At 35.8% G+C, this 27,454-nt stretch overlaps 1 protein-coding gene across 2 annotated transcripts in view; it reads left to right on the top strand.

The window, feature by feature from the left end:
• SKIV2L2 (superkiller viralicidic activity 2-like 2 (S. cerevisiae)) overlaps positions 1-27,454 on the top strand; it is a 128,290-nt gene that overhangs the window by 69,123 nt on the left and 31,713 nt on the right. For both annotated transcript variants that reach the window (XM_011996753.1, XM_011996754.1), the window contains 4 exons: positions 9,242-9,414; positions 10,064-10,132; positions 18,510-18,638; positions 25,503-25,613. In XM_011996753.1, coding sequence (XP_011852143.1) covers positions 9,242-9,414; positions 10,064-10,132; positions 18,510-18,638; positions 25,503-25,613 — 482 coding nt within the window. The remainder of the gene's footprint in view (positions 1-9,241; positions 9,415-10,063; positions 10,133-18,509; positions 18,639-25,502; positions 25,614-27,454) is intronic.

Below are 27,454 nucleotides of genomic sequence, written 5' to 3'. Positions count from 1 at the left end.
AAAAATACAAAAAATTAGCGGGCTTGGTGGCGGGCTCCTGTAGTCCCAGCTGCTCAGGAGGCTGAGGCAGGAGAATCACTTGAACATGGGAGGCGGAGGTTGCAGTGAGCCAAGTTTGCGCCACTGCACTCCAACCTGGCAACAAAGCGAGACTCCCGACTCAAGAAGGAAAAAAAAAAAAAGAGAATCACATGCATATTAGCCTTGTTCTTTCACCATTTCTCATTATAAAAGAGTGCCCTGGCATAAGCCTGTGAATGTTTAGGGAAATGCAATGCTTTAACTTGGATTAGAGTTTAGCTTTTTTGGAATTTTCAGTTCTTAATATTAAGGTAATGCTTGCAAAAGCACAAAAAGTAAATGTCCTATGGTAATTATGTTCAAGTGGAGTTGTACATTGATTCTTACCTTAGAGGGTAGCGTGACTAATGGTCATAAGAGCTGATTAAAAGCTAAAATGAAGGCAACGATTTAAACTACTGGTTTTCACTTGAGTATGAAAAAAAATAAACCACTGGTTTGGGTAAATCTTATAAAAATATTGTGTGTAGTCATTGTGAAAAGGAAAAAGAAAATATAACAAAGATAGAGGAAAGTTAAAATCATTTGTAATCTCACACAGAAATAGCTACCCAACCACTGTTAACACTTTGTAGTTTTTCTATTTTGTTTTACGAATAAGTATGCTTTTTAAAGGCAAAATTAGATGTGAGGTTTTTGTAATAATGATACTTATACTGGTAATGATAATGCTTATAATTAATATCATTTGTTAAATATTTACCTTATGCTTAGCCTTTTATTAAATGCTTTGTATTTAGTAGCTCATTTATTCTGACTTTTAAAGTTTTAATTTCAGCCAGGTGTGGTAGTTCACACCTGTAATCCTAGCACTTTGCGAGGCCGGGGCGGGCAGATACTTGAGGTCAGAAGTTCGAGGCCAGCCTGGCCAGCATGATGAAACCCCCTCTCTACTAAAAATACAAAAAAATTAGCCGGGTGTAGTGGTGGGCACCTGTAATCCCAGCTACTTGGGAGGCTGAGACAGAAGAATTACTTGAACCCGGGAGGTGGAGGTTGCAGTGAGCCAAGATTGTACTACTGCACTTCAGCCTGAGCAACAGAGTGAGACTCCATCTCAAAAAAAAAAAAAAAAAAGTTTTAATTTCAAGAAAGTATGATTTTTAATGACTGAATAATATTTCCATTTTATAACTGTATCATGATTTATTTAACAAGACAAATTTGAGATTCCTTTCTTATGAGTATATAGGACAATTCCACTCTTATTTTACTTTATTTTAGATGGGGTCTTGCTCTGTCGCCTAGACTGGAATGCAGTGGTACCATCCCAACTCCCTGCAGCCTCAATTTCCCGGGCTCAGTTGATCCTTCCCGCTCAGCTGGACTATAGGCATGTGCCGCCATGCCTGACTAATTTTTGTATTTTCTGTAGATACAGGGTTTCACCATTAATAAAGTGATGAAAATAGATGTAATAACCTCTCTAATTGATTAAGAAAAAAATCAAAGATGACAGACAATTTCTTAAAATGTGAGCTGGATGATCTCAACAATCACCTTTAGTAAACTTCCATAAGCAGATTTTTGAATATATTTTTTAAAACCTTATAACATGACAAATGTATAATTTCAAATCATACTACATTTATTAATTTTTTGTAAAAGTTATTAATAATACCCCTCGTGTTTGGCTGATAAACTATAGTCTTAGCAAAGAGATAGAAAAATATGTTTCTAGTCTCAGAACTGTATTTTTAAAAGAGCTATAAATGCCCTTATCCCACCAAAAATTGTATTAATAATAAATTTTATTTTATTTTATTAAAAATAAAATTAATAATAAAAAAGATTAACAAGGTTTAAATACACTTTGGATTTGAATGTGAATTAAGGAGATGTTAAAATCAAATTAGCAGTATTAATTTTACCTTATATCATGGAAATTTCAGATGCTGTCATTGAAACAGGTGTAAGATTACAAGCTAGTTTAATACTTGAAAGGAAATTAAAGTATTCCTCCTAAGCAATTAGCACAGTCATGCATGAGTAGGATAATTGTACATACACACACAGCTAGCAGTTAGACTGGTTTGGAGACTGAATAACCAAGTGAAACAGAAGTGTGTATTGGTGCACTTACCTTTGTTTTGTTTCATTTTCTTTTTACATTCTGATAAACAGTAAATTACTTTTTAAAAGCATCCTTGGTACAGTGGAGGACAGAGGGGAAACTCCCAAGTATTACCCTGTTTTTTTAAAGCCTATTTTCTGACTTCTGGCTGGACCCAGAGATTGTTCAATATGACTTAGAGCAAGATTCTACTACTCACTCAGTGAACTTAAACATTCCACCATTTCACTGAGAAATTAAAAAGAAAACCTTTTACGTGGGGAATGGGAGCCCCTTTCAGTTTTTAGGCCGAGAAAGTCACTTAAAATATAGCCGAAGTCAAGTCTCAAGTCTCCTACCCTTGGAACTAAATAATTACCTTTTGAAGCCACTGTATAGCCAGTCACTAACCGGTGTTATTTCTGTTAACCAATGAATTCCTGACACCTTCTGTAATCTAGCCCCTCTTCTAATTCATCCCTTTTTCTTTTTTCTTTTTATTTATTTTTTTGAAATGGAGTTTCACTCCTGTTGCCCAGGCAATGGCAACAATGGCATGATCTCAGCTCACCGCAATCTCCGTCTCCCGGATTCAAGTGGTTTTCCTGCCTCAGCCTCCCAAGTAGCTGGGATTATAGGCATGCACCACCACGCCCAGCTAATTTTGTATTTTTAGTAGAGATAGGGTTTCTCCATGTTGGTCAGGCTGGTCTCGAACTCCCAACCTCAGGTGATCCACCCACCTCAGCCCCCCAAAGTGCTGGGATTACAGGCATGAGCCACTGCACCTGTCCCTGATTCATCCCTTTTTCTTCAGAAACTTGAGCCCCTCCTTTGTCTCTAGAGCACTTCCTGAACTTAGAAGTGTATCTCTGGCTGCAGTCATCAACCTTGGCCCACATAAACTGTTAATTTTGCCTCGGTTTCTTCTATTTAGGTAGACATTTCCATCTCATGTCCGCTGTCTCCTCAGTCCCCAGCTTTTGTGTTTTGTTTTGTTTTTTCAATTTGGTTCTGACTTACTTTTTAAGAGGATTGTGAGTAACATGATCTTTGTTCTCTGGCCTTGCCTCTGGATACTTGTATCTACTTGGAATTGAATTAGCCCTGCATTTCTCTACCTCTGGTTTTAAAGGGGCAAGCTGTTTTTCTAACCTCCTGAAACCAGTAAGTAGAAATACTGTCCAAAATATAAAATACTTGTTAATGGAAGAGGTAGGAACTTGATTGATGAAAGAGAAATAAGGGAATTGAAACACCTGTAGTACAGTTTGCAGAGCTGAGTGCTGCAATCAAACAGAGCATGTAGTATGAGAGAATACGTCCTGAATGCAGTTCATTCCTATTTTCACTCATTACTTGCAGGAATATACTTCTTTTGTTGCAGATACTGCTAGAGCCTTTTCAAGGCGCTGGTATTATTTTACCGCCTTAAATATACCAAAATTAAAATGTGGGCTGTTGTCTTTGGAAGTGTAGAATTGGTAGAATGTTTTATTGATTATAACAAATAGATGGCTCACATATGTGAGATGTTTTTCATTTTGATTTATCTAATCAACAGTACATTTTTCAGTGAGCCATAAGAGTAGAGGTCCTTGGATTGTACTCTACCCTTACTGAAAAGAAAAATGCATACTTAATCTTAGTCTTTTTATTTAGTTTCATTAATAATGCCAGTGGTAATAGAAAGAGCTGTGCAGTTAGATGAGGGTTTGAATCAAGGCTACCTGGGCCTTAGTTTGTGTATGAAGTTGGGATAATATCCAGTTCATGCAAGTTATAAGAACTAAATGAGATAATCTATGTTAAATGCTCAGTAAGTGCTTGTTGCAAAAACTGATAGTATTGCCATAGAGCAGTAAAGCAATCTATGCTTTTACTTGTAAAATTTGCTTAGTTCTGAGCATGGCAGTTCATTTCCCAGTCGCTCCCAGGCTTATCTATTGTGCACACTATTATACACTATATTGTATGCTATAAATATGTCTTTGCAACCACCATCTCTCATCTTCCTCTAAAGGAAGAAATTGGTTACAAGCTGTCTTAAGAGTTTATGGGCATGTTTTACACGCTATCTTCTGAAATTCTGAGGCTTTCCTATGGCGATGACCCATGGGATCTTCTCATTTGCACTGTAGTTAAACCAGCTTCTTATACTAAAGTTCCTCAACTGTCTGATTGGGGTGGAAGAGATACTATCCTTAAGTTAATTTGCTTCATAGTGGCAGTCTCACAAGCAAGTTGCCTCATTAATTTATGTCTTTGTTTTTCTATTCTAATTTGTTACATGTATATTACCAATTTTGAAAGACATAAAACCGGTTTTTTTTTAACATGAGAAAAGATTAGAGAAACTGATTTTTGTTTGTTTAATTTGGAGAAAAAAGACTGTACCTAAAGTTAATAATTTTCTGGAGTGGTATGTGGCTGTAGTTAGAGTCCTGGATACAGAATAAATGTGACTTCTTAAAATATCTTTCAAACTTTTGACTCTAGTTAAATAGTCTGAGCACTGAAGTGATTTGGAGTGATATAAAAAAAATCTTTCTGGATGCTTCCCTGTTAAAACCCCATAGAAATTTCCTTATATCATTTTCTTAAATTCCTCCTGTCCGTGCTGCCTTTAGTGCTCACCTGATTCCTACAAGTATAATGTTATATGTAACTCTGGGCGGGGCAGCAGGATCATCATTTCAGTGTGCAGTCTTCGTTTTCTTATAACTCTTAATGACTTTGGTCTGTCAAATATTCTTTTATAGGGTTTAATTTTTTTTTCCTGATAATGTTTACTGCCATAATGCATGTTGTTTCGGATGGTATTCTAGTCTTTAATGACTGAAGTACAGCTCCTGTAAGCAGTGATGCAGTTCATTTAAAAAGAACCAGGATGATGCAGTGTGCCCAAGGTAGTACAAAAGACTAGAACTTAGAGCTCTAGGAACAGTCTGTGAAAAGGTTGATGATAATAAACATAATAATACAGGAGCAATATCCTTTCTGTTTACCATGAGCAATACTGTTAGCTAAGTATATTCTTTGTCTTTCGTCAGTCCCTGGGAAAGCTTTGTGGAGTTATGTGCACTATGGTTATCCTCATTTTGCAGATTAAGAAACTGAAGCACACAGGTTACATAGAGCAGTTTGATACAGATCAATGGAGTAGAATTGTGAGTCCAGAAGTAAACCCGTACATCTGTTGTCAGTTAATTTTTCAACAAGTAGTGCTGAAACAACAGAATTGCAACATGCATAATAAAGTTGCACCCTTACCTCATGCCATATACAGAAAGTAACTCAAAATAGATAAAGCTGTCAATATAAGAGCTAAAAATTTAAAACTTTTAGGAAAAAACATAGGTGTGAATTTACGTAATTTTGGATTTGGCAGTGATTTCTTAGCTGTGACACCAAAAGTATGAACAACAGAAGAAAAAAATAAATTGGATTTTATCAGAATTTAAAACTGTGGGTGGGGGGTGTGTGTGGTGTATTTGTCTATGGTTTTTGGCTTATAATTTTTATACCCTTTGTTATTTATAGTCTTGTTAAAATGTTAGGGCACAATAGGCCTTAGAAATTAGATTATTTTAAACCTAGTTTTGTTATTTATTTATTTATTTTAAGGCAGAGTTGTTTCTTTTTCTTTCTTTTTTTTTTTTTTTTTTTTGGCCTTTTTGTCTTAGATCTGTTCATAATAAATTTTTTTGACTTATTTTGTCTTATAGTTCATAAGACCACCATTTTAAAGAGGGTTCTGTCTTATGTCTTGGAGGAAGAAATGTTATAGAGATTCAAAAATTTTAAATAAATGGGCTTTCTTGGGTTTTTTTACTCTCTTAATATTAGATTATGTATTTTTTGTTTAATTATATATAGTTGTGAATTATATCCATCTAATTAAAAGTCACTATAAAAGGTCCAGGAGGACAGGATTTGGGGAACTTTTGGATAGCTAAATATGAAGAGACTTATAGGAAGGAAACAAAAATTTATTTGTTGAGGAAGATGGTGTACTCCATCTCTGTGGGGACAAAAGCTCTTGTTGTTTGGGACCTTTTTAGGCTTTGTCTTATATTTTTTTATCTATTTTTAAAAATATATTTTGTAATAAACTGATAATGTGGTTTTTTTTTTTTTTTTTTTTTAGTTTCGTGAGCTACTCACACACACACACACAAATCAGACCTAAATAGGAAGTTGTAAAAATTTCAATTTGTTAAAATTTTTGGAGGCCTAACTGGTGACTGGTGTCTAAACTTGTGACTAGTGTCTAAAATTTTGGAGGCCTTAACTTGTGACTAGTCAGGGTAGGGGTGGGGGCAGTCTTGGGGACTGAACTCTCAACCTGTGAGACCTGATGCTATCTCCAGGTGGATAATGTCAAAATTAAATTAGAGGACACCCAGCTGACATCCACTGCTTGGTGTGTGGGGAAGAAAACCCCTCACACATTGAGTCACAGAAGGCTTCTTCTGCGTTAGTTACTGTTATGTGACATAAAAAATACAAAAAATGCCGGGCATGGTGGCTTATGCCTGTAATCCCAGCACTTTGGGAGACCAAGGCGAGTGGATCACTTGAGGCCAGAAGTTCAAGACCAGCCTGGCCAACATGGCAAAACCCTGTCTCTACTAAAAATACAAAAAATTAGCTGTATGTGGTGGCGCACACCTGTAATTCCAGTTACTCAGAAGGCTGAGGTAGGGAATAGCATGAACCCAGGAGACAGAGGTTGCAGTGAGCCGAGATTGTGCCACTGAACCCTAACCTGGGCAATGGAGCAAGACTGTCTCAAGAAGCATTTAAAAAAATATAAAAAATATATTTAAAACACTTATTTTTTTGGAGGCAGGGTCTCTGTTGCCTAGACTGGAGTGCATTGGCACAATCATAGCTCACTGTAGCCTCAACCTCCTGGGCTCAAGGAATCCTCCAACGTCAGCCTCCCAAGTAGCTAGGACTACAGGTGTGTACCATCACACCAACCTAATGTTTTATTTTTATAGAGATGGAATCTCACTGTCTCTCCCAGGCTGGTCTTGACCTCCTGAGCTCAAGCTATCCTCCTCCTGCCTCGGCCTCCCAAGAGTGTTGGGTTTATGGGTGTGAGCCACTGTGCCTAGCCGGAAAAACACTTGTGTTTCTTAAAACACATTACCTCAAAAGAACAACTTTTTTTCTTTCTTTACCTGATAGAATGGTCCTAACACCAGGGCTACAACTACAAATGCTAAAAAGATAATTCCTAAACAGAAAACTGCAACTATATATTTAACCCTTTTATCAAAATTCCTAAGAGCCATATAGGATGAATTGTACCTTCATCCCATCTGACAAAATAGACTGAAAATCAATACTATTTGCCTAATTATAAAAATGGCACTAGTTCTATACCTGTATAACCTTATCACATCTAAACAGAGATACAATGTGGAGGAGATATGTGCTAGGCTACTCTTGCTGCCTAAAATCTAGACCATCATTGTAGTCAATTCTAATGTCCCTTCCATAGATTTAAAAAAAAAGAAGGAAGGGTATTTAAAAACTATAGATTTTATAGGTCAGGTGTGGTGACTCGCACCTGTAATTCTAGCACTTTGGGAGGCCAAGGCAGGTGGATCACTTGAGGTCAGGAGTTCAAGACCAGCCTGGCCAACATGGTGAAACCCCCGTCTCTACTAAAAATACAGGAATTAGCTGGGCATAGTGGCGCATGCCGATAATCCCAGCTACTCAGGAGGCTGAGGCAGGAGAATCACTTAAACCTGTGAGGCAGAGGTTGCAGTGAGCCAAAACTGTCTCAAAAAAAACACAAACGAAAGGCCAGGCTTGGTGGCTCACATGTGTAATCCCAGGACTTTGGGAGGCCAAAGTGGGCAGATCACGAGGTCAGGAGATCAAGACCATCCTGGCTAACGCGGTGAAACCCCGTCTCTACTAAAAATACAAAAATTAGCTGGGCATGGTAGTGGGCGCCTGTAGTCCCAGCTACTCGGGAGGCTGAGGCAGGAGAATAGCATGAACCCAGGAGGCGGAGCTTGCCGTGAGGCGAGATTGCACCACTGTACTCTAATCTGGGCGACAGAGTGAGACTCCATCTCTAAAAAAAAGAAAAAAAAGGCTATTGATTTTAAAAATGGAATTACACATTTTAAAAATCCAATATTAATACCTCTAAAGAAGCTCAAAACAAAAAAATTATATCCTAGTTCAATTATACCAAAGGCCTAAAAATATAAAACTATGTATTTGCCAAGATGTCTCCTACTTTTAAAACCAGACAAGATCAAATAAAAGCCTACAAACCTGCATGGCCTCAGCCTAAGAGACATATTCATACCATTTAATGGTAGACTGATCTAATTAATGACTAAATACACGTCTAATAATACGCCAATATCTTTGAAATGATATATCCTGTTAATATGAGATCCCTATTAACAAAAAACCAGGGTGTGGCCTATGATTTATTGGTTGGTTTTTGTCCATGGTTCCTGATTTATAACTCCCATAGCCTTTGTATAGTCTTTTGTTATAATGCTGGGTCAGAAGCAGGTGCCAGAAGATAGAATTTCTCTCTGATCTGCTGCTGCCTTCCTTTCACCTGCTGCTTTTTCTCCCCAAGGCAGGAATCATCTCCAGCTTTTCTGTTTGGAGACCGACCTAAAAAATTTCTCTGACCTACCTTGTCTGAATTTAGGTCACAAGACACCCATTTCAAAAGAGATCCTGCCTCCTACCTTGGAGGAAGAAATGCTATACAGAAAGGCGCAGGAAAAAAAAAAAAAAAAAAAAAAAACACTTGTAATGGGCAGATCTGGCTGGGTTTTCCCACTCAGTCTATTAGTAATAGATTGTGACCAGCCACATTTCTTCGCAGTTGTCAGTCATGTCTATCCAATAAAGTCTCCATAAAGGGCACAAGAGGACAGGGTTTGAGGAGCTTTTGGATAGCTGAACACATAGAGACTTACAGGAAGGTGGAAAGTAAACAAAAACCGCAACTACATTGGCACCAACCTAATAGGAAAAAATCCTATGTCTTGGATATAATTTAAATAAGATATATAATTTTTTAATTTTGTACATGTGTTCTATTTACAGAGGTAAAGAATTCAGAAGAACAGTATAATAAAATAGTAATTCCCAATGAAGAAAGTGTGGTTATCTATTATAAGATTAGACAGCAGCTTGCCAAATTGGGTAAAGAAATTGAAGAATATATTCACAAACCAAAATACTGCTTACCTTTTCTACAACCAGGTCGTTTGGTAAAGGTATGTCATTGTTTCTTCATAAAATACTTGAATAATTCAATATTTAAACATATTTTTGTTAAAGATTCTAATTTATTTTTTATCCTGATAAAATGCTTCCTGCTACAATAATTGATCTATATTAATCATATTATTTTACCTGTTTCACATGGCACTAACTTAGGGGCTTATGCAAAGGCCTTTTAATCACCACTGGTTTTTATTTTGAGGACTATAAATTGAAGTAGATAGTTTTGGGATTAACATATAAAGTATTTCTAGTTATGAAATGCTAACTATAACTTCATATAACTATATTCATGTAACTATTCATATAACTATATGAAAAATAAGGTAATTTTAAGTTCTGGATGAATTCATTAGATATAAAATATTTATATCCTTGAAACATACTGTCATTTTCGGCATTCATTTGCCAACTGAGAGATTCCTGTTGTTGCTGTTCTAGGGGCAATTTCTAAAATGAAATTTGTCATTGATTTTTTTTCCTGCAGGGTTAATATCTTGTTTCTTAAATTTAGCAATGCTTTTGCTAAAGATATTTTATCAGAAAATTCAGAAGGCTTTATTAGTCTAGAATGTGGGTAGGAAAGACTGAAATTGTCTTGTATATATACATTTGATCTTGCTTACTTGCTTTTCTTTTTAGGTAAAGAATGAAGGAGATGACTTTGGCTGGGGAGTAGTGGTGAATTTCTCAAAAAAGTCAAATGTTAAGGTAAACTGTTGTCTTTAAACTAGAATTGTATATCAGTTTTTGGTGAAATGTTTTTTCAGGCTTATGAAATCGGTCTAAGAAGAAATAATATTACCTGAAGAGAAGCAGTAATAAATTCTGCCATGAGGAATTAATTGTTGGAATACACCCGGCTAATTTTTGTATTTTTAGTAGAGATGGGGTTTCGCCATGTTGGTCAAGCTAGTCTTGAACTCCTAACCTCAGGTGATCCACCCGTCTCGGCCTCCCAAAGTGCTGGGATTACAAGTGTGAGCCATTGCGCCCAGCCAGTCCTTTATGTTTTCTGTGTATCGCCTCAACCATGAGAAAACTGTTAAATGGTGGTAGTGCTTTCCTTCCACTCCCCAAATCCCCCTGACACACACACACACACTCAGAGAGACACATGCATTATTTTCATGTAGCTATGATCTTCCTTGCAGGAGGTGAGGTTAACTGGACAGAGTAGTCTTTATTTAAGCCTCTCTGACAGCTATTAAATTCTCTTTTTATGTGGAGTTGAAGTGAGACATTGAATGCTAAATACAGTGGTTTCATGGACATTTATGTAACCCAAGATGGAACAGCTAGCATGCCTTTGCCAGTTTACTCATTCCATAACTTGTCTATAAGAGAATTTTGCTAGGGCAGAATATTTTAACCTGTACTGAAGTGCTATAGATTCCTTTCATGCTAGGTTTTACATTTTTTGTTTCTTTTTTTAAACAGTTCTATGGAGATGATATGCACACACTGTCCAATTTTCCCGGTTAGGGTATATGACTCAGTGACATATAGTGTATTCGCAGATATGTGCAACCATCAGTCACCACAGTCAATTCTAGAACATTTTCATCATCTCAAAAAGAAACCTATGTCATTCACCTATCCTTCCATATCCCCCAGAAGTAGAGAAAATTTCCTCTGTTCCCGGTGTGTTGAGTGTTTTTCTCATGAAAGATAAATATTTTGTCAAATATTTCTTACGTGCCCATTGAGATGATCATGTGATTTTTGCTCTTTATTCTATTTTGTATTCTGATATGATATATTACATTAACTGGTTTTCAGATGTTAATATGACTGGATTTCCGAGATAAATCCCAGTGTCATGATATATTATTCTCTTTATGTATCGGGATTCAGTTGGTAGTATGTTTTTGAGGATTTTTTATGCCACTGTTCATAGGAAATGTTGGTTTGTTGTTTTCTTGGTGACATCTTTGTTTGGGTGTGGTATTAGGGTAATGTAGGCCTCATAGGATGAGTTAGGAAGTGTTCCCCTTTTCTTTCATTTTTTGGAGGAGTTTTTGAAGAACTGGTATTAAATTTTTTTTCCCCAATATCTTCATGACATTCAAAACTTCTAAAATATTTGGTAGAACTTGGCAATGAGGCCGCTTTGGCTTGTGCTCTTCTTTATGGGTAGTTTACTTAGAGATTACTAAGTCCATCTCTACTTGGTATGGCATGTTCTTCAAATTTTCTGTGATTTATTGATATACAGTTATTCATAGTATTGTTTTTTAATCCTTTTTATTTTTGTATGGTCATTAGTAGTGTCTCGTTCATATCTGACCTATTCGTTTAAATCTTTCATCTGGGTAAAGTTTGTCAATTTTGTTAATCTTCTCAGTGAGCTTTTGTTTTTATTGATTTTTTTCCCTCTGTTTTTCTGTCTCTGTTTCATTAGGTTATGCCCCATCTTTTTAATTTCCTTTCTTCTGACTATAGGTTTAGTTTGCTGTTCTTTTTTCAATGTGTTAAGGTAGAAGATTAGGTTATTAACTTGAGATACCTCTTCTTTTTAAATAGAGCTTTTACAATTATAAATTTCCCTCTACAGGTGCTTTAGCTGTATTCCATAAATTTTAGTATATTTTATCATTTTCATTAATCTCAAAGTATTTTCTAATTTCCCTTTTGATTTCTTCTTTAACCCTTTGGTTATTTAGGAGAGTGTTAATGTTCACATATTTGTTAATTTTCCAAATTTTTGTCTTTATTATTTCTAATTTTGTTTTTGTCAAGAGTGTACTTGGAATTCTTTCAGTAGTTTTGAATTGTTCTAAGCTTGTTTAATGGCCTGACATGGTCTGTCCTGCAGAGTGTTCTATGTGCAGTTGAGAGGAATGTATATTCTGCTGCTTTAAGGTGGGAGATGTTTTATAGATGTCCTTTAGGTGTAGTTGGTTTAGAACTTCTTTTAGAGTGTTGTTCAGGTCTTCAACTTCTTTCTTTGCAGACCGTTCTGTCTGGTTGGTCTATTATTATCTATTCTTGAAAGTGGAGTATTGAAGTCTCGTAACTATTATTGTTGTATTGTCTATTTTTCCCTTCATTTCTGTCAGTTTTTGCTTCATGTGTTTTCAAGCTGTGTTAAAATGTATTTTGTTTTGTATCAGCATAGCTATTTGAGCTTTCTTTTGATTTTTCTTTGCATAATATTTTTTCCCATTTTTAAATTTTCAGTCTTGTTTATATCAGTAAGTTTAAAGTGTGTGTCCTGTACACAGCATACACAGCAGTTGGATTTTGTTTTGTTTTTTTAATCCAATCTGAAATTCTATTCCTTTTATGGATTGCTTAATCTGTTCACATTGAGTTTCATTACAGATGTAGTTGGTTTAGCAGCTGCCATTTTAATTTTTGTTTTCTGTGTCTTGTGTCTTTGTTTTCTCTTCTTTTACTGCTTTCTTTTGCATCATGTGAATTTTTTCTAATGTGGCATTTTAATTTTTTAAAGATTTCATATACATATACATGTATGTATGTGTGTGTACATGTGTATATATGTATATGTATATAGCAACAGAGAGATTTTCTTAGTGTTTGCTGGGGCTTTCCAATATACATATTATTAGAATAAGCTTTAGATTTACACTGACTTAATTCCAGTGTGATATAGAGGTGTTATTTCTGTATAGCTCTATTCCTTTTTCTCTCTTTTCATGGTTATACGTATTACATCTATAAATGTTACAAATCCAGCAATATATTATTATGGTTAATACTTTATGTACTTTTAAAAAATTATTTATTTATTTATTTATTTATTTATTTTGAAATGAAGTCTACTATGTTGCCCAGGCAGGCTGGTGTGCAGTGGCACAGTCTCAGCTCAGGGAAACCTCCGCCTCCCAGGTTCAGGTGATTCTCCTGCCTCAGCCTTCCAAGTACCTGAGATTACAGACTCACGCCACCACACCCAGCTAATTTTTTGTATTTTTAGTAGAGATGATGTTTCACCGTGTTGGCCAGACTGATCTCAAACTCCTAACCTCAGGTGATCCGGCTACCTCAGCCTCCCAAAGTGCTGGGATTATAGGTGTGACCCACCATGCCCGGCCACTTTTTATTACTTTTAAAGCTTATAGAAGACAGGAAAGCACGTGTGTATATATCGCTTTTGTTATATTAACCTTCTTATTTATCATTTTTGGTTTTATTTGTTCCTGTGAATTCAAGTTACTCTCTGGAGTTACTGCCTTAGTCTTACACAGTTTTGCTCCCACCTACCTCCATTCTGCTGTTACTGCCAAGATACTACATTTTGATATGTTACAGGCTCAATAATACAATGTAGACATATTGTTTTATACAACTGCTTTTTAAATCATTGAAGAGAAAAAGATTTTTATTTCTATCTTTTATAATTATATAATTACCTTTACCAGTGTTATTTTGTTACGTAGTTTCAAATAAATGTCTAGTATTACTTGATGTTAGCCTGTAGAACTTCTTTTTGTATTTCTTATAAGGTGGGCCTACTAGAAACAGATTTTCTCAGTTTTTAGTCTATCTGAGAATGTCTTTATTTTGCCTTCATTTTTGAAAGGTAACTTTGCTGGATATAGGATTCTTGGTTAACAGTTGTTTTTTCTTTGAATATGTCAACTCATTGCTTTCTGGCCTCCATTGTTTCTGCTGAGAAATTTTCGCTGTTAGTCTTGTTGAAGTTCCCTTGTAAGAGATTAATCTATTTTTCTCTTGCTGCTTTCAAGATTTTCTCTTTTTGGTTTGGCTTCCCGCATTTTTATTATAAATGTATCTGCATAGAAAGTGACTGAACTTCTTTGCCTTTATCCTACTTGAACTTTATTGAATTTTCTGGCTATATAGATGAATTCTTTTTTTTTTTTCCAGTAAATTTTGAGAAGTTTTCAGCCACTATTTCTGGTTTTGTTTTGTCATTTTTAGAGATAGGGTCTCACTCTGTCACCCAGGTTAGAGTGCAGTGGTTCAGTCATGGCTCCCTGCAGCCTCAAACTCCTGGGCTCAAGCAATTCTCCCACCTCAGCCTCCTGAGTAGCTGGGACTACAGGTGTGCAGCACCATGCCTGGCTAACTTTAAACAGTTTTTGTAGAGACCAGGTCTCATTATATTGCCCAGGCTGATTTCAAACTCCTAGGCTCAAGCAATCCTCCCACCTTGGTCTCTCAAAGTGCTGGGATTACAGGTGTGAACCACTGTGCCCAGGCCGTTATTTCTTTGAATATTTTTCTGCTCCTTTCTCTAAACCTCTCCTCTGGAACTTCCATTATGGGTATGTTGCACTTAATGGTGTCCTATATTCCTCTGAGGCCTGGTTCATTTTTATCTGTGCTTTGGATTGCATAATCTCCATCAATAGTCTATCTTCAAATTCACTGGTGATATTATCTGCCAGTTCAGATCTACTGTTGGGCCCCTCTAGTAATTTTCCTCACTTCAGTAAATAGACTTTTAAACTCTAAAATTTGCTTTTGGTTTCTTTTTATATTTTCTATTTCGTCATCGATATGTTCTATTTGATACAACATTGTTATTGTACCTTTTACTTCATTAATTGTGATTTCCCTTGATTCTTTGAATATATTTATAGTGGCAACTTTTAAGTCTGTTTACCCTAACATCTGATCACTATTATAGGCAGATTCTGTTGCCTACTTTTTTCCCTGTTTTATGGATCATAACTTTCCTGTTTCTTTGCTTGTCTCTTTTTTGATAATATATTGTAGTAACTCTAGGTATTGCCCTCCCTGCCTCCACCTCTTGCAGGCCACTGTTGTTATTTCCTTGTTTATTTATTTAGTGTTGGGCTGGATTATTTGATAGAAGTCTCTACGTCTTACCCCCTATAGTGTTTAGCCTTTTAGTTTGTTTCTGGGGTAGAGTTGGGGGTCACAGCCCTGGTTATGCCCACAGTCACCCTGAGATGACAATGGTTTGGACAGGGGTCTCTATGACTTTACCTTTCTCTGGGCATACCCAACTGTTAAGCTCTATTAGCAGGAGGACTCCTCCCACTATCATTTTTAAAACCAGGTTCTCTTCTGCAAACTCTCTGCTGTACAATTTAGCCTATATCTCCAAGGAATACAGATCTACCAATTGTATTTCACCACAGCCTCTGCTGTTTCTGAAAGTTAATCTTAGTCTTGAATTTCCTCAGGCTCTGTTACAAATAAAATCTGGTCCTTTGGGAAGATATTAAGAGTTGTCTGTTTCAAGGCCTATTTCTTCACCCAGGCAAAATCTCTGAGTCAAAATTCTAAAATTGGGGGTAGGGACAATGCACACTTTTCTCTGAGTAACATCCCCGCTTTAAAAGCTGAGGGATAGGCGGAGGGTTGGGGTGGAAGCCTCAGGTATTTTCATCTTGCCCCTTCCAACATGGACCCATTGCCTTATGAACCAGGGGAAGGGCTGTTGGGGCCCTTTTTCTCAGCAGCACCACACCAAGATAGAGCCTCTGGCCAACCAGTAGAGGCTAGATGAATGAAGGGGAGCCTGTACCTTTCAGCCTTACTTGCAGAGGACTTAGCAGCAGCAACAGGTAGGTGGGAGGAGGATGAGAAATGTTCACATCCTGCCCCTCCTAAAAGTTAGCCCTCTTCAACTAAGAGCTGCAGGGATACTGAGCCCTTCTGTATTTTTGGCTTCACCAGTCTGGAGTTTCTGTTTCAGTGAAGTGGGAAGAGTGAGGGAGGGAGCGGTCTTTGTTCAGATATCAAAGACTTTAATGAATTTTAGAGGTTTTTTTGGACTAGATCTTTCTTCACTTGATATATTCCCTTATGATGTTTCCAGAAACTTTAAATGATTGGTTTTTCATAATTTTTTCCAGTTGCTGGGGAGCAGGCTTGTGGATCACACTGTCATGCTCTGGTAGTCTGAGGTTCAGGAGAGAAAAATTATAGCTAACATAATTACAAGTATGCATACACACACAGAAGACATATTTTTTAAAAATCACTTGCCTCTTTTGATCCTAAATTCATTCATGTGACTGTCTAACTATAAAGGTAGAATCAGTCGATGAGAGTTCTTTTAGGCAAAGATAAAATGAGGATTAGAGAGGAACACATTTTTTTCTGTTTCTATTGGTGGTGAAACTAATTTTTCCATTTCACTACTTGAATTTGTTCACTAAAAATGTGAAGTACATTTTTATTAATTTTGGGATCTAAGTCAGAATACAAATCCAAAGATTTTTGTGGCCAGTAGAGCTTGCCAGAGGCAGAGGGTATATACAAACCAACAAAGAAAACTTAGAAGCATTTTAAATAAATAAAAATGTAATTGTACTTGTCATTGTTATTTTAAATTGCTTGTTTCTTTGCGTTCTACAAGCTTGGGATTACCAAATTGTGTTTTAATTAGGTAATTTCGGTTTATAGCCAGAAATTAGCCACACTTTAAAAGAAATAAAGAAAAGCTGGGAAAAACAAGTTCAGTTATACTGTTAAGAAGTAAAAATTAGGACTTATAAACAAAAATCTAAATTAAGATAATAGAAGACTTAACTAGTTTTTTATCTGAAAGTTGACATTGATCCGTCTTTACAGAGTGCAAAACTAAAGCAAGTTAGCTGAGAAAAAATTAATAATCTTAGGAAATACCTTGAACATCAAATTTTCATTTAATGTTACAGTGTAGAAGGTTTCCTATTGTGTTTCCATAGTAACACTTGAGAATATTTCCATAATGCTATAAGTTGGTTTTAGTAGCTCTGCATAAATAGATGATTATGTATGATATACTTGAGTTAAAATAGTCACTTGTGTGATTGTTGTATCTTACAGAGAGTATTAAATTTATTAATGAAATCTACAAAATTGGGACCAAATCCAACAACAGAGTTATCTAGAAACATTAAAGATTGCTCATATGCCTGTGGGGTTTTTTTTTCAGATACTCACATCTTCCTAGCACTTTGGAGCTAATTCATCTATCAAATTGTGTTACGCATCTTATTCAGAGGGTTTTTTTCCTCCTCTGTAAAGCTAATATGATAATCATTGAGTATTCTTATAATCATTGGCTCCTTAGAAAGACTTGATAGTTGATCATAGCTATTTGTTTAGCTCATTGTTTGTAAAACTCATTTCATAATGACTGAACACAATCTTTGCAGATAAAAATAATCTAATCAAAATACTGTCTTCATCTGTGCTTTGTGTTTAAACTAAGGAATGTTTTGCAACTTCCTTTAACCACATTTTGAACTAATGTATGCTGAGAAAAAGTTAGTTTTTCTTTCATATTGTAATAATAGAGCGTATGCTTTCTTTGAGGAAATTTGAACTCGATTTAAAATAATTGTGATTTCTTTTTTCTTTGGAAATACGTTTTCTTGTTAAACTATTGGTAGTTTATTGCAGAAATAGATTGTAGAAATGGATTCATTGTCATCTATTGACAGATTTTCATTTTTTTAGTAGGAACTGTCCTGGGTGGAGGCCACATAGTCAAGTCATTGCCATATAACTTTCCTTTTATGTATTTTATGCAAAATAGATTATTTAAATATTTTTAAAAAGAATTCTGTACTGAAAAAATATTTTCTGTTATTGCTTGAAAGATACTACTCAAACATACATTATCATAGTGCAGAAGTTGTGGTGAGATCTTAGTAGTTGTTAGATCTTCAGAATTATAGCTTTATTACAGAATATTAAAGACTAAAAGACAATAAAAATTGAAACCACATTATAGAAATGCTAGTTTAATAAGCAATAAAATAATCTCTTCTCAATCTATCTTTTATGTTATTTAGAGTGATGTGAAGATACAAATTAATTTTCTGACACTGAAAATTTTAGTTTCTTAACATTATTAGAAACATTCTGTGACACACTTGACAGTGCTTGTACTATTAAATTAGAATTTATAAATAGAAAATTTATAAATACAAAGTTATTTCTGTGTTTTCTCATCCAGTAGAACATGTTGAATCCAGAGAGACAGTTTTCGTTTCATAAAATAAATATATATTACACAGTTTGTGTCAGTCATAATGCTAAATGCTGAGAAAATAGTTCCTGTACAGATGGAACTATTTGTGGGCCAGTTTCTTAAGAATGAATGAACATCTTCTGTTTTGTTTTTTAGCCTAACTCTGGTGAACTGGATCCTTTGTATGTAGTAGAAGTACTTCTTCGCTGTAGCAAAGAGAGCTTGAAAAATTCAGCTACAGAAGCTGCAAAACCAGCTAAACCTGATGAGAAAGGAGAGATGCAGGTTTGTGCATAACTTTCTGTCTTCAGATTTCAGATATTCTGTAACTTACTTATAATCACCAAAGTTCTCCAATGTGATGGTAATGAACATACTATCATGATCTCTAAATCAGAATTTTTCAAGGTATTTTAAGGTATATTTAAGGTAAAGCCATCTAACATATCAGTAGGATAATTAATGAGATTTGTTTTATTTTTCTTTTATCAAGTTACAAGATAAATCGTGACAAAGTGAAAGAAAAAGTATTCAGTCATTGAAATTTTACATGAATACAAAGTGAAAGAAAAAGTATTCAGTCATTGAAATTTTACATGAAGCTGGATTTTACCAGGGCTGTAAAGATTTTTCGTTATCTTTGCTTGTGACTGAGTGATTTTATAGTTTGAATCCATTCATGCTGTTTATTTCCCATTCCCATGGAAATATAGGCAGTCCTGATTTAGGATTTTTTGACTTTACAACAGTGCAAAAGCGATAATCATTAAGTATTATAGAACATTAATACATTAATGAGATGATTAATACATCAATACATTAATGAGATTAATAGGCTTTGTGTTAGATGATTTTGCCCAAATGTAAGCCAGTGTAAGTGTTCTTAGCACATTTAAGGTAAACTGCACCAAGTTATGTTTGGTAGATTAGGTGTTCATGTATTAAATACGTTTTTGACCTAACAATATTTTCAACTTACAACTAGTTTATCAGAACATAACCCAGTTTTAAGGAGGAGGCTCTGTAATGACGGAAGCATTATTTTAACAATGAAAAATTTCTACCCAAATTTCCTTAGTTAAAATCATTTAATTTATATGTGCTTTTATTAAATGTAAAATGTGGCATACTGGATAGGTCTTTTACAAAAAGTCATTGCAATGAAATTTGTTATTTTGAGATTGGTTTGTAGAAAGTAAAATCTACCACTGTAGTATCATAGACTTCTTCTTTGGATCGATAAATTACGGGTTTTGGAGTTGGCAGTATTTTTAAAAAGACAATTCACTGTAACATTTTTAAATGATGATTTAAATGTTTATTTAAATGATGATTTAAATGATGATTTAAATGATGATTTAAATGATGATTTAAATGTTTATAAATTATTTTATTTATAATTCTGAATATTACCTAAACTTTGGCCTCCTTTTCTTAGTCTTCTGATTTGTTCACCTCTAGAATTCCACCACCAAGTGAAACTTGTGTGATTTTTATTTTTTTCTAACATTTATATTACTGACTGCCTAACTATAAATGAGGCTAAAACTCCCACAGTTCGGCATATACTCATTGTCCCCAAAGGGCCTTTAGGAGTTATTGCAAATTGGAATAGCAAATGTGTGCCACACATCTCAACATTCTCCCTTTCTCATGGCAGACATTGATAGTAAGGCACAGCACTCTCACACTGAAAGCTCAGATTCTTCCAAGAAAATTATATAGGCAGTCCTGAAACCAAGGCAAAGTGAGGACCTTTCCTCTGCTCCTGTAGCATTTTTTATTATGTTTATTTCAGTCTGTGCTGCTAAGGAAATTGGCAAGAGTTTTCCTGCTCTCCCAGAGTTTATTCTTGTTACTTGTTGTCATTGGTTTGTTTTGTGATTTCTGAATTCTTTTAAGTCTGTATTTTTAAATTGTGTGTGGCCACAAAGATCTCTGCTTGGTTAGTTTAATGGTCAGCTCATAATTGTGCAGAGACTTCCTTAAATGTCTGCAATCATTAAGTTCTCCTGTCTGGCTGGGCGTGGTGGCTCATGCCTGTAATCCCAGCACTTTGAGGGGCTGAGGTGGGTAGATGACTTGAGGTCAGGAGTTCGAGAGCAGCCTGGCCAACATGGCCAAAACCCATCTGTACTAAAAATGCAAAAATTAGCCAGCATGATGGTGTGCGCCTGTAGCTTCAGCTATTCAAGAGGCTGAGGCAGTAGACTTACTTGAACCCAGGAGGTGGAGGTTGCAGTGAGCCAAGATTGTGCCACTTCACTCCAGCCTGGGTGACAGAGCAGGGCTCTGTCTAAAAAATGAAAAAAGTTCCCCAGTCTTTATTTAGAGACTTTGTATACATATTGCAGCAAGCCATCAACCCTCAGCTACACAGTTAACAACATTACCTTAGCCGCTTCCTGGATGTACAATTTCATGGTCAGACAGAAGTGAAAGCTTAGAGTCTTTTCAGGGCTTTCTTGGGCATGCACACAGCCCTGGTCATGGCCTTCTAGATTTCCAGAAATGTGTGGGAGCTTTTCTAATTCCCCATGAATGTCTTACTCCCCAGCTTTTCCTTTTAAGCTTTCTGGTTAACCTGTTGTTTGTCCCAGCTGTCATTCACAACCTCAGGCAGCCATGGTGTTAAGCAGTTGCTTCTTACTACTTTTGACAAACACATCCAGGAAAAAGGTTTGCACTGGTAAGCTCTCAGTCAGGTCAAATAAAAAACAGCCTTGTGAATGGAGTCTTCCAGGGAACCACCAGACAAGAATAATGACAATTCTATGGGAATAGGCCTTTGAAGAGGTTCCAACCGTATTCTCTCCCGTCCAGTGGCTGCAATACTGGTTTTCAGTGGGATTTACTGTTTGGTTTTCAGGCTGTTAGAAAGCTGAGGAGTGGGAGATGGAGTAGGATAAGTTAAATTTGCCACAAAGCTTGCTGTTCTTACCAAAAGTCAGCATTTTTCTTGAATATATGATCACTGAATTCCTACAAGCCTTTGATTAATTTCCAGAATTCTGAAGAAGTTGATTTTGACAAGTTTTCTCAGTGTTGGCATTGCTTTTATGGAGAAGAGGATTTTTGGAGGTCCTTACTCCACCATTTTCACTGACATACATCCAGTTTTTTAATAGTGAATTAATCAATAGCACATTGGATAAAATAACTGTGTCTGCCATGACTTGATTAAAATTCAGTTGGTTCAAAAAACAACTTGCTTGTTTGAATGAAAAATTCAAAAACTATGTTTCAGCTGATAGTCTTGATTTGAAGAAATTATATAGCTTGAAATGTATTTAAAATGTATTGACTTAAAACTTACTTCTTATATTATCTACCACATTTGCTTATTTAGGGGAAAATTTAAAAGATTTAAAAGGTCTAAGGATAAAAATACTTCCTGTTATTGGTATTCTAGCAAGTTTCCACTGATTGCTCACATGGTTATTTGGACTTATAAAGACACATCATGTTGAACCTGAATTCTGAGTTATATCATGAAAGTAATTGGGTTTAGAAAAATGAATAAACTGCCATATGCAAATATTACGATGTTTTAAAATATCTGAAATTTGATGTTTATAATTTCATGACAACTATACATTCAATTTTTAAACATTTAACTTCTTGTTTATAAAATGTCGTGTTTCTAGTTAGGGAACTCTTAGGATTTCCCTTTTCTGTGCTTTAGGAGACATTTATAAATGGCCTTTGTAATCTGTTTCCTGTCATTAAAGTGTTAGTTGACCATTTCTTGGATGGAGTTTATTATGGAAAGCAGCCTTTGAAATTGGACAGTTTTTGTCTTCCTTCTGAATCTCGTCTTCACAAAACGGTTTTACTCTGTTTTGAAGGAAATTCACAGATACCTGTGCATATTGAATTCAACTACAGGTATATAAAAATACTCTTTCTAAAGCCAAGTGAATCATTTTTAATTTTTCTACCTTTTTAGATGTACCTTAGTGCATACAAATTGTGCATCTTTAACTCTGGATGCTGGCTATGTGGTATTGATAATTTTTCATGTCCTGAGTCTTCTCTGTCCAAACAGTGCATCAACTGCTGGTTCACAAATTGGTGGCCCAAAACCCAGTGCAGCTTACAGAATGTTGTTTCTAAAATGAATTAGACCAGCAGTCCCCAGTCTTTTTAGCACAAGAAACTGGTTTCATGGAAGATAGTTTTTCCATGGATCAATGTGGAGCAGGGGTGGTTTGGGGATGAAACTGTCCCACCTCCGATCATCAGACCTTAGATTCTCATAAGGACCAAGCAACCTAGATCCCTTGCATGCGCTGTGTTTGCGCTGCTATGAGAATCTAATGTTGCTGCTGATCTGACAGGAGGGGGGAGCTCAGGCGGTAATGCTTGCTCCCCCACCACTCTTGCTGCATGGCCTGGTTCCTAACAGGCCACAGACTGGTACCATTCTGGGACTTGGGGACCCCTGAATTAGAGAGTTTGGAAGTAAAAATAAAAATGATAGTAAAGGACTGGGCATGGTGGCTCACACCTGTAATCCCAGCACTTTGGGAGGCAGAGGCAGGCAGATCACCTGAGGTCAGGAGTTTAAGACCAGCCTGTCTAACATGGTGTAACCCCATCTCTACTAAAAATACAAAAATTAGCCAGGCATGGTGGCAGGTGCCTGTAGTCTCAGCTATTGGGAGGCTGAGGCAGTTGAATCATTTGAACCGGAGGTGATGGTTACAGTGAGCCGAGATCGCACTGCTGCACTCCAGCCTGGGTGACAGAGCGAGACTCCATCTCAAAAAAAAAAGATAGTAAAGGATTATAACCATATGAAAATAAAATAATCCATGAATCCAGAAAGAGATATATAAAATATAAAAGAAATGGCTGGCCATGGTGGCTCACGCCTTTAATCTCAGCACTGTGAAAGGCCAAGGTAGGCGGATCACTTGAGGTCGGGATTTCGAGACCAGCCTGATCAACATGGCGAAATGCCATCTCTACTAAAAATACAAAATTAGTTGGGCATGGTGGCACATGCCTATAATCCTAGCTACTCAGGAGGCTGAGACAGAAGAATTGCTTGAACCCGGGAGGTAGAGATTGCATTGAGCCGAGATCATGCCATTGCACTCCAGCCTGGGCAACAGAGTGAGACTTCATCTCAAAGAATAAATAAAATAAAAGTTAGAAAAGTCACCATTAGGCAACTACCACAAATAATAATTGACTATGGCAAGAATCATCCATGGATTCTGAAACTAGTAAACTGAAAGTTTAATGAAGAAGTGATATTTCCAAAGTCTCTAAAGGCTCTCCCTACCAATTTCTTAATTGTAGAGAGTAAAATAGTAAATAATACTATAATAAAGAATCCTGCAGATAGCACCTTAATCAAATGATCAAAGTGATCAACATTATCTCTAATAATGTTGACTAGTGGACTGAGTAGAACAGAACATGACTTCTACCAAAAATGCATAATCTGAATCTTACGATTCCTCATGACTAGAGAAACCCAAACTGAGAGTCATTCTATAAAATAACCTTTATTATTAAAAAAAAAAAAAAATCAAGGTCTTGAGAGACACAGAAAAACTGGGGAACTGTTCTAGATTAAAGAAGAAAGAAATGTGACATCAGTGTATGATCCTAGTTTGGTTCCATGGAGTGGTGGTGGGGAAGATAGAGTGGTATAAAAGACATTATTGTGAAAGAGGGTGAAATCTTAATATGGACTACAGATTAGATGATATCATTGTCTCGACATGAGATTTCCCTCATTTAACACTTGTACTTTATGTGTGTAGAAAGAGAACGATGAAGCAAATAGGCAAAATATAACCAATTAGAGAATTGAAATAAGGGTATGTGGGATTTATTTCATTCTTACAACTTTTCTGTAAATTTGGAAATCTGTGAAAATGTCAGTACCATAAAAGAGCAAGAAAGGTGGGGTATATTTTTAGATTAAAGAAGACTAAGGAGACATGACCACTAAATCCAGTTTGTGATCTTTGGCTGGGTCCAAAAGTATAATGGTAGTAGTAATGTATGAAGGTCATTAGGGGGTCCGTGGGGAAATCTGCATAGGGATTGTATATGATATTTCCTTATCATATACAATATTCCTACAATATTGTAGCTTTGCAGGAGAATGTGCTTGTTCTTAACATATACATGTATTTGCTGGTCAAGTGAAGTGATTGTTGTCTGCAGGTTAGTTTCAAATGATTAAAAAAGAGGAGGAAAAGGCAGGCAGGAAGAAAGAAAAAACACCCCACCCCAAAAACTTGAGAGAGAAAAACTTCTGTTAATGGTTTGACAAACTAAACCTTTTTTGGCAAGTTTGGCAAATTATCGAACCTTTCTACCTTTACTAGAAAATCTAGAAAGGTTAGATAATTTGTGTAAGGTCACACAATTAGCTGAAGACTGGATTCACATGTTCAACCGCTATACCATTTTTGTTCATTAAAGCACTATGAATATATTTGTTATCAGCAAGCCAGTGGAAATTGTGTTTTCATCAGTGATCAGTGTAAAAGTAGCCGTGGGAGACAGATTTGGACTTGTGGAAACATTAACTTTGCCTCAGTTTATGGAGGCTCTCTTCATTCAAGATCACTTGAAAGGAAGCAAAATTTAATGTTGATAATTTGCCATTTCGACAAGAGAAAGCATGGAAGAAAGTTTGCACATAGTTGTTCTTCAAGATTATGTCTAGTGGAATATGCTGCTTTCTCTCTTTGAAATACTTCTTCATTCCTGCCCATCCAGAACTTACATGAATCTTTCTTGACCTCCTAAACCTATTAAACAAGAATCTTTCATTTTTAGTACTATAGTACCTTTATGTATTAATATTTTTGAACTGCCAAATATCTGAGACCATAAAAATGAATAAAGTGTGGCTTCTGTATTGAGGGGAGCTCTTATTTTTATGTACCATTTATTTACCTGTTATTTAGAGGTTTGAACTAGTTTTTACTTTTTAAATACAGTCTCTATTACGATAAAAGCTTCAGGATGAGAGAATGCTTCCCAGTAATTATTATGTACTTATACCTGTTACATACTGTAAATGCAGCTTCCTCTGTAAGGATCAAAGTTTAGGAAATAGTAGAATATGAACACGTGCAAGCTTAACTGTAATACTGTATAACCTTTTGGTCATAGGTTGTCCCAGTTTTGGTGCATCTCCTGTCTGCTATCAGCAGTGTTAGGCTTTACATTCCTAAAGACCTTCGGCCAGTGGACAATAGACAGAGTGTTTTAAAATCAATACAGGTATGTGTTAATTTTATAAACTAAATATAAATTTTATGTAAATACAGATAGTGTTTATAAAGAGGCAACTGAAATGCTTTTAAATATATTGCTTTCTTTCAGAATACCTATAAATACTGCCAATAGTGGCAATTATTTTTCATAAAAATAATGGCAGCAGATTTTCATGTGGATTTGTCCTCTCTTTGAATCTACCAACAAAGTGAGTTAGTAAAGGAGAACTCAGAAGGAAAACCATTTTACTTTATTCATTATGAGTGAAAACTATAGACTGTATTACAAGTTTTATGTATAAAATCATGTACTGACAGGACTTTTAACCATTTTTTAATATAGTTAATAAATACATGAAATTGTTTAATTTTCAATAGGGAAAATTAAGATTTTGTAGTAAATTTAATTTTCTAGTAGAAACAAGGTGCAGTGGCTCATGCCTGTAATCCCAACTCTTTGGGATGCCACAGCACAAGGATCACCAGAGGCCAGGAATTTGAAACCAACCTGGGCAACATAGTGAGGCCCCCATCTCTACAAAAAATTTAAAAAATAATTTAAAAAGAAATTAGTAGGACTCAGTGGTATGCACCTGTAATCCCAGCTACTCAGGAGGCCAAGGCAGGAGGTTCACTTGATTCCAGGAGTTCCCAGCTACAGTAAGCTGTGATCACATCACTGCACTCTAGCATGTGCAACAGGGGGAGACCTTGTCTCTTTTAAGAAAAAAAAAAAAAGGAAGTGATTTTAACAAAGTTATTTAGTTAATAGTTTGAAGAGCATTTACTGTGCAGTGAAGGCTCTGTACTAAAATCTGAGAAAGCAAAGATAGTAGGATGCTTTCAGTGTAGAGTAGGAATTTTTAAGCTGTGTTCCGATGGTGGGCTTCATGGAATGAATGATAGTCTCTGACAGTTTTACAAAATTTTTATGTAGATGTGGATATCTTTTCCAAAACAATCACTTCTAGAAAGTTTTTATCACTGTTGGTCTGGTAGTAAATAAATATATCTTATAAGTTCATTGAAGCGTAAAGTCCCACTGAAATTGTTTTTTCTAATATTTTCAGAATAGCACAGTTTTGAGCAGAAATACACATTAATCAGTATTAATTTAGCATTAAGTAATGCCATTATTTTGAAAAAAATAATTGTTTTATACTTCTGGGTTAGGTCAGTTCTCATTTTGCTAAAGTTAAAATTGAAATTAATTTCTTTGTCTATTGGCAAATTTCAGGCTTGTCTGTATTTGTCTTAAACATCCCTGTGCTATATCGTGTTGATATATTTCAGCTTTCACATTAATTTCACGATAACCTGAGTCTCAGTTTTGCATCATGATTTAAACAAAGTTAGACTGTTTTTTTTCTTGGTCCTTCATAGTCCTTTACATAGTCACCACATGGTGAGAAGCCACAGGAGGAAAAATTGGGGAAATTAGCCTGCCAACAGAACCCTTCACATAATGTATAAAGATTTCCCTTTAGCTACATTAATTATACTTTTTAAACTTCAGAACTACAGTTTTAGTGTTTTCTCTGTTCTGGAACCTCACACCTGTGACTCAGTTTCTTTATATATAAAAATTGGCCAGGCTCATGTGTAAAATTTTTGCGCTGACGCTAGCCCCCTTTGATTAGGGCAGACATATATCTTGAAACTGTACCATATGCACTTACCGGAGATACTAGTCTTTTGAAAGAGCTAGCATTATCTGCTCATTTAGGACAATAATCTGCAAATGTCTTTGAACCCTTTACATTTGTTTTTTACTATTAATGTGTTTCTCCTCCCCAATTCCCAGTTCCTAACTAGCCAAATCCTATCTTATCTTTAAGGCTTATCCAA

This window comes from Mandrillus leucophaeus, unplaced genomic scaffold (assembly GCF_000951045.1).
Source record: "Mandrillus leucophaeus isolate KB7577 unplaced genomic scaffold, Mleu.le_1.0 Scaffold523, whole genome shotgun sequence".
Classification (NCBI taxonomy): Eukaryota; Metazoa; Chordata; class Mammalia; order Primates; family Cercopithecidae; genus Mandrillus; species Mandrillus leucophaeus.
The sequence above is the reverse complement of the archived record's forward strand: the minus strand, read 5'-3'. Positions and strand labels throughout refer to the sequence as shown.